This window comes from Echinops telfairi, unplaced genomic scaffold, assembly GCF_000313985.2.
Source record: "Echinops telfairi isolate 266 unplaced genomic scaffold, ASM31398v2 ScPeMD7_7457;HRSCAF=8495, whole genome shotgun sequence".
In the NCBI taxonomy this organism is placed as follows: Eukaryota; Metazoa; Chordata; class Mammalia; order Afrosoricida; family Tenrecidae; genus Echinops; species Echinops telfairi.
Genome location: NW_022111357.1, coordinates 21,829,405 through 21,842,484, shown reverse-complemented (window position 1 = coordinate 21,842,484; position 13,080 = coordinate 21,829,405). Strand labels below are relative to the sequence as shown.

At 34.0% G+C, this 13,080-nt stretch overlaps 1 protein-coding gene across 1 annotated transcript in view; it reads right to left on the bottom strand.

Moving 5' to 3' along the window:
- Positions 1–3,345: 3,345 nt before the first annotated feature.
- Positions 3,346–13,080, bottom strand: part of HNRNPR (heterogeneous nuclear ribonucleoprotein R) — a 32,594-nt gene continuing 22,859 nt past the window's right edge. The window contains exons 4-8 of the mRNA XM_013005285.2: positions 12,034–12,169; positions 9,435–9,640; positions 5,221–5,370; positions 4,768–4,889; positions 3,346–4,628 (exon numbers count right to left, since the gene is read on the bottom strand). Coding sequence (XP_012860739.1) covers positions 4,016–4,628; positions 4,768–4,889; positions 5,221–5,370; positions 9,435–9,640; positions 12,034–12,169 — 1,227 coding nt within the window. The 3' untranslated portion in view covers positions 3,346–4,015. The remainder of the gene's footprint in view (positions 4,629–4,767; positions 4,890–5,220; positions 5,371–9,434; positions 9,641–12,033; positions 12,170–13,080) is intronic.

Genomic DNA, 13,080 nt, shown 5'->3' with positions numbered 1-13,080 from the left:
ACCAATAATTCCACTGGTTATCGTCCCCAGCGAACCCCACCTAGCAAGTCGACATCATGACATGTCAGGTCAGGGCAGCCTCAAACACGCTTCCCTGATAGTCAGGTGATAAAAGGAAGGAGTTAAAATAGGCAAAGTATACTTGCAGATTTCTGGATTAACATCTGAAAATGATTTAAAACCCACAACCAAAATAAAAGAAAAAAAACAAAAAACAAAAAACCCAAAACTAAAGAACCTCCCCCTTGGAGAAAAACAAACCAGAGCTTCTGGTAACCTCTAAATAAAACATACACACATATATGTCTTTAACAAGAAAAAAGCCTTACTAAGAAGATTGGCAGTTAGCTACATTAAATCAATGCTTATCTATTTATATTAAATTATGTACCAGTATATTAAATATGCGACATATTCAAACTGTGTTTGCATTTCAGATGCAAAGCCTAATTAACAAACTTCTAATGTAAAAGTAAACATGTCTGATTAATGGATTTGTCATTCTGGATTCTCCAAGTCAGTCATCCAATTCACTGGCTTTTTCAGAACTCCACCTCTAAGTTAACAGAAGCTCCCATCCTCAGAAAAACAAACACACTTATAAATCCAGTACACTCTTTCTATAAGGCTTTAAAAAAAAAGAAAAAAGTTGCTCACTTACAAGAGGTTCCAAATGCTAAAAGACAATGCTAGTATAAACGGTTCTTTCAAATATTTCAGATTGGCTTTCTTTAAGAATATGATAGCTTAGATGAAAATTTTCTTTGAAATATCAAAAGGGAATATTTTTACTATAAAGCCTTATAGCAAGTGTTTACTGGGTTTGATTTCACAAATAATACACAATAAAACATAGGTATGACTATTCAAATGGGCAGGAGGCAAATGATGTAATGAGTTTCAAAAAGACTACTAAATGGCCTTAGGCTAGATGTGGAATTTTATGTTCTTTCTTTTGGAATTTAAAGTATTTAATTTATGTTGATGAATGCTAACCTTTAAAAAGGAGAAAGGGTTCACCTTCAAAATGAGAGAAGAGTTATCTAAGACTACAAGACAGGGTTGGGCTTTCTTATGCAGAATAACCCCAGGAAGGAAGAAAATGAACAATTATGCTAATGCTAACTCTTTTAATTTTTTTTAAAAGAAACAACTAATCACAAAACCATAAACACATCTCAGCAAACTTGGATTTATTAGAAATCTGGCAACTTATTAGAACTTTGCTTTTAAAAAATTAAAACACCTTCATATAATTATATACATTTAAGCAACTGCTATAAATGAGTGATCAAATAAAATTAGCATTCCATTATGGGAAGGGATATATTTATGTCAATCTCAGAAGAGTACCTAAAAGAAGTCTAGCTCAATATAAAACAAATATAATTTCCCAACCAACACTTTATGGTGGGGGGACAGGGGCAGCAGGCCCCTAATAAAACCCAATCAACTAGGTTGGGGAACAAAAAGAATGAAAGGCTGGAGAGCAGAAAGTCAAATTTCTCAGTACTCATACACTTAAGAAAACAAAAAACGTTACGTAAATCTAAAAATGACACCTTCAATTGACCTTTTTCAGGCTTACATATCACATTCTTAGGTTTTCTGTGAAAAATTGAGCTGTGAGCCTCCTCTAATACTTCTACAATGATCATTAAGACATCAAGGAGCTCTAAAGAAAGATTTAAAGTTTGTAAATCTGTTTTTTGTAAATAAAATAGCCACAAAACTATACAGCAATATTAGTGAGATGCCTCTCCAGATATATTTCCATTTGATGAGATGGATAAAGGAGAAGGCAGCTATTCTAAAATTCAAGTGAGTAAGATATAATTTTAAATTAAATAAGATTTTGACATGGAATCCAATTGTATTTCTACTTTTGGGGAGAATCAGGGTTTACATTTTAACATGGGCAACAGAGTAAAAAAATATTTCTTCTATTTCCGGTGCTAATTCATGACAACTCTAGCTATAAACATCTATCTCTTAAAAAAAAAAAAGTAACTCAAATTTCACTTATACGTTTGTTCTTTTCAAGAATATATCAGTTTGATATAATTTTGATTAATAGTTACACTGTCAACTTGTATTTTCAAAGTTTAAAGCAGCATTTAGTGAATGTTTGTTATTTGCTTGCATACATGAACAATAAAAAAATTCTGGATCTAAACCATACTAAATAGGTACTCATGTTGGTGAAACTACGAAACAACAGATTACATAATTCCTTTATCAGTTTTCAAAAACCTAAAGGATCTTATACAAATAAGGTCTGTTACAATGCTATACTATGAAATGACTGCATTGTCAAAGAGAATTGAAACAGGGACTCTCACCAGCTATTATTACTTATTCAAAATCAAGAGAAATCCAAAATAGTTCCTAACCAAACTCACATGTGTAACTCAGTGGTTTAGGATTTCAAATTTTAATATTGCTGTCACAAAAGACACCAAACAGGAAAAAAGCATAATATAAAATGTCTATTTTAACTATTCCCCAAAGGCATATTTTTACAATTATATAAACTTTTCAAGACCCTAAAATCTAAAATGGAAAGGAAAATTTGAGGAATCTTAAAGTGTATCCAGAGTTTTCTATAAGCTTTACATCCTTTGTTCCTCTCAGTCTCATAAAAAGACTTTGGAATTAAGTCAGAGTTCTAAGAGCTAAACAGGAAAGATGTTATGACTGGGTCAACAAAAATTAATTGGGGTATTAATAATTATTAATATTAATAATCAAAGACATGATCACTAGATATTCTTCAGCCTTTCTCTTACAAAGCATGAGTGTTTCTTGAGAAAAATTTGCATAACAGGAAATTATATTCATAAGCCAGTAACTGAAAAGGTAGTCATGATCATATATCCTAAAATTGAAGCTTAGGCCAAAGTGCTGTAAATGCCACAATATTAACAGTTTTCCCTGTTACATACATTCACTTATCCAGCATAAGGACTTCAATCACAAATTATCTTTTATAGAAAGAATGTAGGTCAAAATAAACTGCAATAGGCTTCCCCAAACCCATTTTAAATGCAAATTATCCAATGCCTGCAAGAATGTGCAAAAGTTTTGAATTGGTTTTTAAAAATAAAGGATAAAATTTTTAAATTAAAAGCAACTATGATAGAACACCAATCAATGTGACATTTAGAATACTTGAATTTAGACTAATTCTCAACCTGATGCCCACAATACATGTTAGAATAGACAAGAAATTTTTGCATGAATTTGATCACTCACATAGGCAGTTATACTTTGAAAACAATATTCCTTGCAAGGATTACGAATAAAATAATTATTTTAGGACACAATTGAATTTGAAATAGGTAATGTTTTGAATAGATTTTTGAGTTTTATTGAAATCTTACATGAACAAGAAATTGGAAATACAATCACATCAAAGAACAAATTTTCACGGCTTTGACTTTAAGCCAAACAAATTTTGAAGGGCAGATTTCAAAAAGGTGTGAAGTTATAACAATTTAAAAACACAGTTAACCTACTTCTAGGAATGCAAAACATACAATCATAGGTTATTTTCAATACAAGAAAACTTAAATTTGTTTGCTTTCATTTCTTAAAACTACTAAGACAAAGCACTAGCTTGTATTTTTATTTACAGCATACTCCATACGCCTATGTAATCTATACCAAATTCAAAAAAAAAATCAAACTGTTCAAAGCCAACAGTTCTGCAAAATCATGATTTAACAGTGTGCCCAGCTTGTTTTGAAGCTAAAATGAAGCCTGAAACGATAAAAGCATTGTAACCCCCAGGATAAGGGAACTCTGCAAGCCCAATAATGTCCAAGAGCATTTATGAAAAGAGGAAAAATAAAAAGACTTGAGTATATATACACAATAGTGAATCTTTAGCCCAATACAAATGGCAGCAAATTGCTACTTAAAGATGAAACAGTTAAGCCAATTTTTTTTTTTGAAGAATGTAGATCTAGAGCCAATCGTATCTTGCCAGTATCATTTTCATGCCCTCACTTGTCTATTTCCACTGTTGCCCATAAGTATCCTGATAAAATTCTTGGTTGTCATTATTGTAACCATAGTTACCAGAATAGTCACCACCTTGCTGAAGCGGCTGCTGAGCAATGGGTTGGGAACCCCAGTTCTGTTGGTTGTTGGTCTGACGTCGCTTGGAATCAGGTTGGTTGTACCCATCTGCCTTTCTCTTGCCTCCTACATTGCCCCCACGATTGCCCCGAGCTCCACGGGAACCACGGCCTCTCTGCTGTTGTGCAGGACCCCCTCTGCCACCCCTAGAGCCTCTTGGTGGTCCCAAAGGTGCCCCCCTCTGTGAATAGCCAGCTCTACCTCTTGGAGGTGGTGCTCCCCGCCCTCTTGGTGGTGGTGGAGCACCTCGCCCTCCCCTTCCTCCTCCTCTTCCTCTTACTGCATAGCCATCATCATAGCCGTAGTAGGGATCTTCATAGCCTCCACGATAGTCGTGATAATCATAACCATAATAATCATCATAGTAATCTTCATAGCCATAGTAATCTGGAGGGTAGCCATATCCACCTCTCCCCCCACCACGACCTCGACCTCTAATTGGAGGTGGCATGCGAGGAGGAGGGTGATAGTAATAATCTTCATACCTAAGCAATAGAGGGAAGGGAGAAAAGGAAAACGAGATTAGTTTACTTCAAGGCTCTTCCTAATTTGGGTTTATTAGCCTGATCTCCATTATCAAGTAATTTCATATCCAAAGATTTATCTACTGAAATGCAGACTCACGCAGTGCTTCTGGAGGCCTGTCTAGCAGCTTGACGCTCTTTCCTTTTCTTGTCTGGTGGCTTGGCTAAGACTATTTCAATTTCTTCCCCTTCTATTTCTTTGCCATTCATTTCATCCATGGCCTATAGAAAATTTTAAAGGTTCTACTTTTAAAAAGTGATATTTTAAAAATACAAAAACACAACTTACATATTTAGTAAACTAATTCAGTTATTTTAATTTGCAAAAGATGCATTTAGCTACAAAGTAAACTAAAAAATACCCGTTTCTCAATAACTTCCATTAAAAACAAAAGCTGATGCTCTGCTTTTATGCACTAAAAGGTAAGAAAGCTGCCTATCACTGCTTCCAAGTTCAAGTAATTAACTCTTTAAAGCTTAGCTCTACCAAGAAGCAAGTCCTTACTAGGGACTTAAAATTCATGTCAAGAAAGTAAACTTCCAAAATATCTACCTTGACAGCTGCTCCTCTGTCTTCAAAATGAACAAATGCATAATCTTTCAGTTTCTTCACTCTTTCAAGCTTTCCAAATTCAGAAAATGACTTCTCCAGTATTTCTTCTGTAACAGTAGTAGCCAAGTTTCTCACAAATAAGACTTTTACCTAATAACAAGAAATATACAAAATTGGTATTGGCTACTTAAATAAACTTAATTAAGTCTTAGATAATTATTTTTAATCTTCAACACATAGGTTTTTGTCTGATCTACAGCATCAAGTGCTTTTACAAGTGCTGTTAAAGATACTACGAGAAGCTGCCAAGGAAATGGTCCTAATGTTAAGTCATCCATTCATATACATTCTTGCTTCTTGCCTTCTTCTGCCCTGCCAGTCAAATAAACTTACACTGTAATAAGACCTTCAAGGAATTAGCACATTCATTTTCATGCAGTTAATTGACAAATTTAACATGACCCCTTCTAAAGACAAAACTTCCTCCCACCCCCACCCCGTGGATAAGGCAACTAACTCTAAAGGTCATAATAAAAACAAGCAAAAATGGCCAAGGAAAACTAAGTTAAAAAAATAAGAATCTAGTCCTACCAAATATAAGTGAACTATAATGCTTAAATAAGTGAATCAGTGTAATGCTCCCAGAAATAAAACTGAAACTCATAATCAATAATTTAGTCTTTGATAAAAGTGATTCTTAAGTCAGTGCTATCATAAGACCAACATCTTAATAAATGATATTGGGAGAACTAGATAACCATTAAGAAAAAGATAAAGTTGGATTCCCAGGGGGAGGGAAAAGAGTTGGATTCCTATCTCATGCTATATACTATATTCCAAATTATTTTTTAAATTAATTTTTAAAAGCAAGGGAAAACTATGAAAAAAATTAGAAGACAATAAGGGTGATTTCTTTACATCTTAGAAATATGTTAGGCTTTGTGACAAAATCCAGAAATTATCTAAAAGTGATCAATTCATGTACTAAAATAACTTCTACATGTCAAAAAATGTCATAAGCAAAGACAAAAAAAAGTAATTTAAATCAAAACAAAGAAACGTGGATGCCAGAATTATTTTACGGGCAATAACAGATTAGAAAGAAGGCAAAGTCATGAAAGGTTCATACAAAGAAAAACAGATATGGCCCTTCAACTTATTACACACTCAAATTCATACATAAAAATCACTAAATTATATTGGTATTAATGTGTCATGTTATCAGATTGATAAAATACAAAAATTTGACCATTCACTATTTTGTCAATGATGGGGAAAATAGGCTTCATATATTTCCCTAGTAGAAATAAAAATGGCAATCTCTTAAACAACTTTTGCTATTTCTACCCATGAAACTTTATCCTGAAGACCTATCTACTCTTGTACCAACCAACATAGAAACAAGCTTATTCATTACAGCACTGCAATAAAAAGATGAGACACAATGCAATGGCCAGGTGGTAGAGTCCATTATGATGGATCCACAAAATGGAATGTTATACACAACCAATGAAAAGTAAGATATCTTGAACTGACAGACTAAACTGCCAGCATACATTGTTAGTAAGATACAATCCCCTCCCACTTTACATCTCCAAAATAGGGGTACAACTTACAGTCCATTGGATAAGCAAGCACTGTATCATAGCTTAATAAGCAGCATATCTTTATTTCTTAGTGATACATATAATGATGCATTTCCTTACAGCTGATAAGATGGTGAATAAAGCAAATACAGATCAGTAAATACATCATGCTACGAAAACCATTTGTGTGAGTAAGAAAATAGGATCTACATTTGTATTTGCCTAAAAAACCACTAAAAAGATGCCTAGCAGAGACAAGTAGAATAACAGATGGGGATAGGGCAAGAAATAGGGCTTTGTACCTTTCTGTGTCATTTTAACTTTTGAAACTAAGGAAATGCATTACTGATTCAATAAATTTTTCACACAACTAACTGAGCACACTTATGTCTCTGATAAGGTTATACGAGTAAAAGGAATGCAGGGGAAAATGTTAATTCAAAGGAAAGAAAACTTAATATTTTCACCTCTAATTCCTATTCCCTTATTTTCTTCTATGTTTTCTAAAGTTTAGAGTCTACATTACAAAACCTACTAGTTTATCTATATGATCATGTTTGAATAATTTCATACATATTTTATTCTTTTCGTGATAGTTTCTCGATGATAGTATTTTGTGATAGCATTCTATATAAAACCAACTGTTGAAATTGTGTACAAAATCCAATAGGAAAAAGGTCCCTTTAAGAAAGACAGACTTATGACAAAATAATAATAATTTATAAATTATCGAGGGTTCACGGGAGAGCGGGGAGCAGGGAGGGAAGGGAAAAAATGAGGAGCAGATAGAAGGGGCTCAAGTAGAAAGCAAATGTTTTGAGAATAACGAGGAAACAAATGCACATATGTGAATGACACAATGGATGTATGTGTGGATTGTACGGCCCCCAATAAAATGAATAAAAAAAGAAAAGAAAGAAAAAGACACTTAGGTTCTGAGGTTCTAGTTCAATATAAAACTGACCCAACTTGGCAAATAATCTTCAATGAATTAAAACACTGCTAGAGTGAGAGACAAAGCTTTATACTACTAAATGTTTATGTCTAACAAAAGAGTAAATATTATTAAATCCCAAGTTTGTAAAAGCCTCCTTTTCATTCTAAAACTCGGTTTTGGTCCAGTAAAGAATGGTTACTAGAAGAAAATCTCAAGATTTTCTAACCCTAAAAATAGGCTTTAATGAACTTTATGACTTCTGTCTGACAGTTTAACAGATGTATATGAAAGTGATTGGTAAGTATATTGCTAGCTACACTTACATTTAAAAATTCCTAGAATTTTTATATTTAAACTATGCTCTTGTAATGCTATTTTACAATGTTTTTATAGAAAAAAGAATAGGTTATGCTCAGTTTCTGCATGCAGAATCAAGGTGTAAAGGATCATAAGAGAATTCACCAACCTCAATAAAACCAATGGCTTTCCAAGTTTAGTTGTTTGTCTAAAATCACAATTATATTAGAAGAGCTAAAATTAAATAGCGCTTACAAGAATTTTTAAATTAGCATATTGAGAGTCCCAGGCCCTTCCCATTTACTCGCGGAAGAGGAGAAAAAGATACTGAGCATCACTTCTGAGGGCTTCTCTGGGTTTGTGTGTACTGGATCTTCTCTGCTTAACCCAAAGATGTCTTGGCCTATAAAACCTTTACCATACTAGTATAAATTGAAGCTCTCATCCAGAATAGTTAGGGTGAAGACAGCCACCTGGAAGAGAAAGCTTGAGGAAGAGTTCTGTCAAGAAGAATCTAACCATCAGTTCAAAGTCATCCACAGAGTTAGTGACTATCTTCCTGGCAATAGCAGAGACATACAATAAAATGTTCAATAAACTCAATAAAGGTAGCAGAAATACAATTCTAGCCTGTCCCTTCAACTGTAGGAGTCACTGAAAAAAAGCCAAAAGCACTGTTGTCAAGTCAATTCCAATTTATGGTGGAGTCAGTCAAGGAAAAAGCAAAAACTAGAACTAAAGGTACCACCATTTGCCAGGCAAACATCCCATCAATTCCAGAACAGGGTTCAGAAAGCAATTAAGGGCCCTCTACACGATTCACCTTGAATATTTTGCCACAAATAACAAACATGGTAAATATTCCCAATAATATTCTAAGAAATTTGATTAAAGAAAAAAGGTCACTAGAGAAATGTAAGTTATAAAAATAAAATCATTCATGGTCATAAAAAAAGTTATCATATAGGTAGACATGGGAGGAGGGGAAAGGTTATGTCTGCATTCTAATTTAAGTTCTAAGAGGATCATTTCTTTCAGTCAATGAGGATTGTAATTCAAAAATTGAAAACATTACTTCTCTCTTCACACAGCAAGACCTCTTTTTAACCTTTGCATCTTTCATAGTGCCTAAAATTAAACAGTGTAAGAATAGGTAATTGAAGGGATTTCATTTCAGTTCTTTTATATATTTAAACTGTAAAAAAAGTGATGGTTCATAGAAATTCCTGGATACCAAAGGAGGCTGTAAACGTTAGTATTAGAGCAACTCTTCACCTAAACAGGCTAAGAACTATAATTTGTACTCATAATGTGGGAAAAGTGAGTTTTATTTTTAGCACATAATTTAAATGATAACCCTACCCCCACCCACCCCCGCCAGCAATTGCTTTTACCTTAGCCATGACTTCCGGATCTGGTTCTTCCACAGGATCAGCCCATTCAACTGTAACTACATTGCCCCAAACTTTTACTTTTCCACTCATCAGCCGGCGTCTGGCTTGTGCTGCTGACTTATGATCCTCATATTCAAGGAAGCAGAACCCCCGATTCTTCTTTTTGTCATCGGGTTGATGATAGAGAATAACGTCCACCAAACCCTCTGTTAAACCAACAGCCAGATATATAAGCCAAAAGCATCCACCACACATACAGAGATTAGGCAGACATAAAGCCAGCTCCCGAAGAATAAAACACTGAAGAGGTCTCGAAAGGACTCATTATTACCTAGCAGATAAGTAGATCGGCATTATTAGATATGGGTGTAGGACAGTGTTTTATGGCTCTTTAAAAGTTTAGGAGTTCTGAAGGGACAACCATGAGAAAGTCTTAACTGGATTCTGGCATGTAACATTCTACAAGGTCAATAAATGTATAATGAGATTGATGAAATTATACTATAATCCTGTATAAAAGGTCACATTATTATTATGGCTCTGGGAGAACAAATAATAAACAAGATCTTGGACTGTGGATCTAACTTAAGAATTCTTGCTTTCAGGTATGGTGGAAAAGTTGAAAACAGAATGAAAATGGTGCATAGCTTAAAGAAACTGATAAAATGTTGTGTGTAAATTATAATTTTTTTAAAAAATTACTCTTAGGGGGAGGGAGGGGGAAAATGAGCAAATGATATTGAGGGCTAAAGTAGTGGGCAAATGTTTTGAGATTGATGAGGGCAACAGGTATGTGCTTGACTCAATGGATGTATGTATGGACTGTGATAAGAATTATACGAGCCCGCAATAAAATAATTTTTTTTAAAAATTACTCTTTACCAAGAGTGAAATTGATTGTTAAATACTGGTGCCTCTCGGATCTTGGTCCTGTGACTTCTTCTTCAGTATGGTCTTCTTAGGTAACATTACCTGGTGTCTACTTTTAACTACCATCTGTAGTCCAATAGATGCATAGATTTTATTTCTAGCTCAGACATCTGAGCTCTAGATGTGTTTAACTGCTCGCCTCAGTATGTCTCTTACACAGTCCAATTTTAACATGTCCAAAACTGCATCACCATACTGCCCCCAAACCTATCTTCCCCCAGAATTCTCTACCTAATAAATAGGATCACTACCCAGAAATTGAGGCATATTCCCGATTTCTTCCTTTGCTTATTCCCTATCAAATTCCAAACCTATTTCTTTCAATCTCTACTGCTACCACTAGAGTCCAATCTTCTATCTCATTTATTATGACAGCCTCAACTAACACATGTGCGTATCCTCTGGATCCCCTCTCTAAGCTATTATCTATATAGGAATAATGTCCTGTAAGCATGAATCACATGTTATTCTTTACGAATATTTCATACCTAGAATAGAATATACAAATCCTCAGAAGACCTACAAAGAGAGTTTGCCTACTCTCAGGACCTCATTTCATAGAATTATATGCCAAATTCTAACTTAACAACACTGCTCGCTCTTCTTTCACTTTAATACACTGAGTTTTTCGTTGTCAGAGCCTTAGCATGTGCTGCTCTCTTGGAATGTACTTCTTGCAATTTGAATGGCTATATCTTCACTCTTCGAGTTTTGGATTAAATGTCATCTCTCAGTAAAGCCTTTCATAATCATAATAAAGCAGTGATAGTTAACTATTCTCTAGCTAAATCCTTCTCCCTCATAGTCTTTACTAAAGTTTTAAGCATTTCTATAATTTTTGTGCTTTTCTAAAAATAAGGCTGTTTAAGGTTAAAGAACACATGTGCGTATGTGTGCGCGCGCGTGTGTGTGTGTGTGTGTGTGTGTGTGAGAGAGAGAGAGCTTTATATCAGAGAGTAATTGTATATTAAGGAGAACACAAATTCTTAGTCACCACTATACCCTAGCACATAGCACAATGTCTAGTGTTTAACATGCATGTGAAGAAATATTCCTGAAGCAATGAATGGATCTCATACAAAAGGGAGCTGGTGAGTAATAATGTGGTGAGGTCAAAGAACTGTGCCATTTTTGGTATGTGACCAACACAATTATGATAGTAGCAGATGTTTCATATTGATTCTAGAGGCACTAACTAAAATAAGTCAATTAAAGGCTGAAAAAAAGTGGGCCAGAAGTAATCTTCAGTCCATGAGAAAGGTGTCAGAGAAAAAAACAAAAAGCAAAGATGAGTTACAATCAAGATAGTTGAGATATACCATGTATTTCTCAATTCCATGGGTTTAAAAAAAACCGTTTTTTGCATTACAAAGAGTTAGGATAAAAAAATCTTCATTCCCTTTGGTTCTAAAGGACACTGAATGTAGGTGGTCAGGAAGGGCTACAGAGCAAAGTTTCTGACAAAAGCTGGGGTTTCACAAAAGAAAAGAGGTATATTCCAAAGATATACCAAGAAACTGAGGACATAAAAGTTCAAACCACTAAAAAGCAAAAGGCAGGTAATTCAAAGAAGATTTGATTTCGATTACTAATACCCTCCCCTTTTTTGCACTTAGGAATTCATACAACTGAGCCCCAAAACTAATATATAAATACAATTTTGTTTTACCTGTGACTTTACTGAATTCTTCCAGAATGTTTTCTTTAGTCTTATTCTTTGGAATTGATCCAACAAAAAGTCTATTATTTGCCACAGATATACACACTCCAAGGTGTTTCCCAGGGCGAATTTCATAGCTGTCACACTGCAAAAAGAAGAAAACAAAAACACCCCACAACCACCCCAAACTCAGGACAAATGATCTTATCTCGAAAAGGCAACAATTTAAGGACCAGTACTCCCTGTTTCAAGAACTTGCAGAGTTCTCTCCTGCTTACCAAAGTAAATGTTTTTCTTTTTAATGTCACTGTTATGATCTCTCATTTTAATTTGGCTTTGGCAATGTTCACAGCTTCTCCATACAAGTAACTCAGTTATTTGCTTTGTTTTTCAAAAATTTGATATTTCAATTTTGTCTATCTTAATTTCTTCCCCAAAAAATCTCAAATAAAATATTTAAGAATCATTCATAGTCCTTAGGGATAAAGCTAGCTATTAGTAGGTATAGATAAGAAAAATAATAATATAAAAACCAAAGCTACATGTTATCATTGCAAAAGATATTTAGAAGAATTTTACATTCTATATAAAAACAAAAGTCTAAATAGTTTTAAATTACATATCAAACAGTATTTTTAAAGTAATGTGACATGACAAAAATTAAAAAGCTTGATTTAAATAATTGTGATTCCTTATTAGTTTCCTAAAAGATACATGATTATGAAACAAAAAATCTATACACTGAAACTTTGAAAATCTCAATATTGAGGATATGTACAAGAAAAAAATTCTTAATACAAACAAAATCTTATCAAACTAGGAATGGAACTAATTCAGAGCAAACTGATTATACTAGATTACCTTAGTGGAAAAGATTACCCATTGTAGAAGGACTAGGACTCAACTAAGTAAGGCCCTAAGACATATGCCCCCAAAACAATGATATTGCTATTTATTTTAGGCTAGTTGTATCCTGAAACAGTAAAAGAGAAGATAACTTAACTTGCAGACCTGTATTGTTACTACCACTCTAATCTGAGCACAAAGGACAAATGG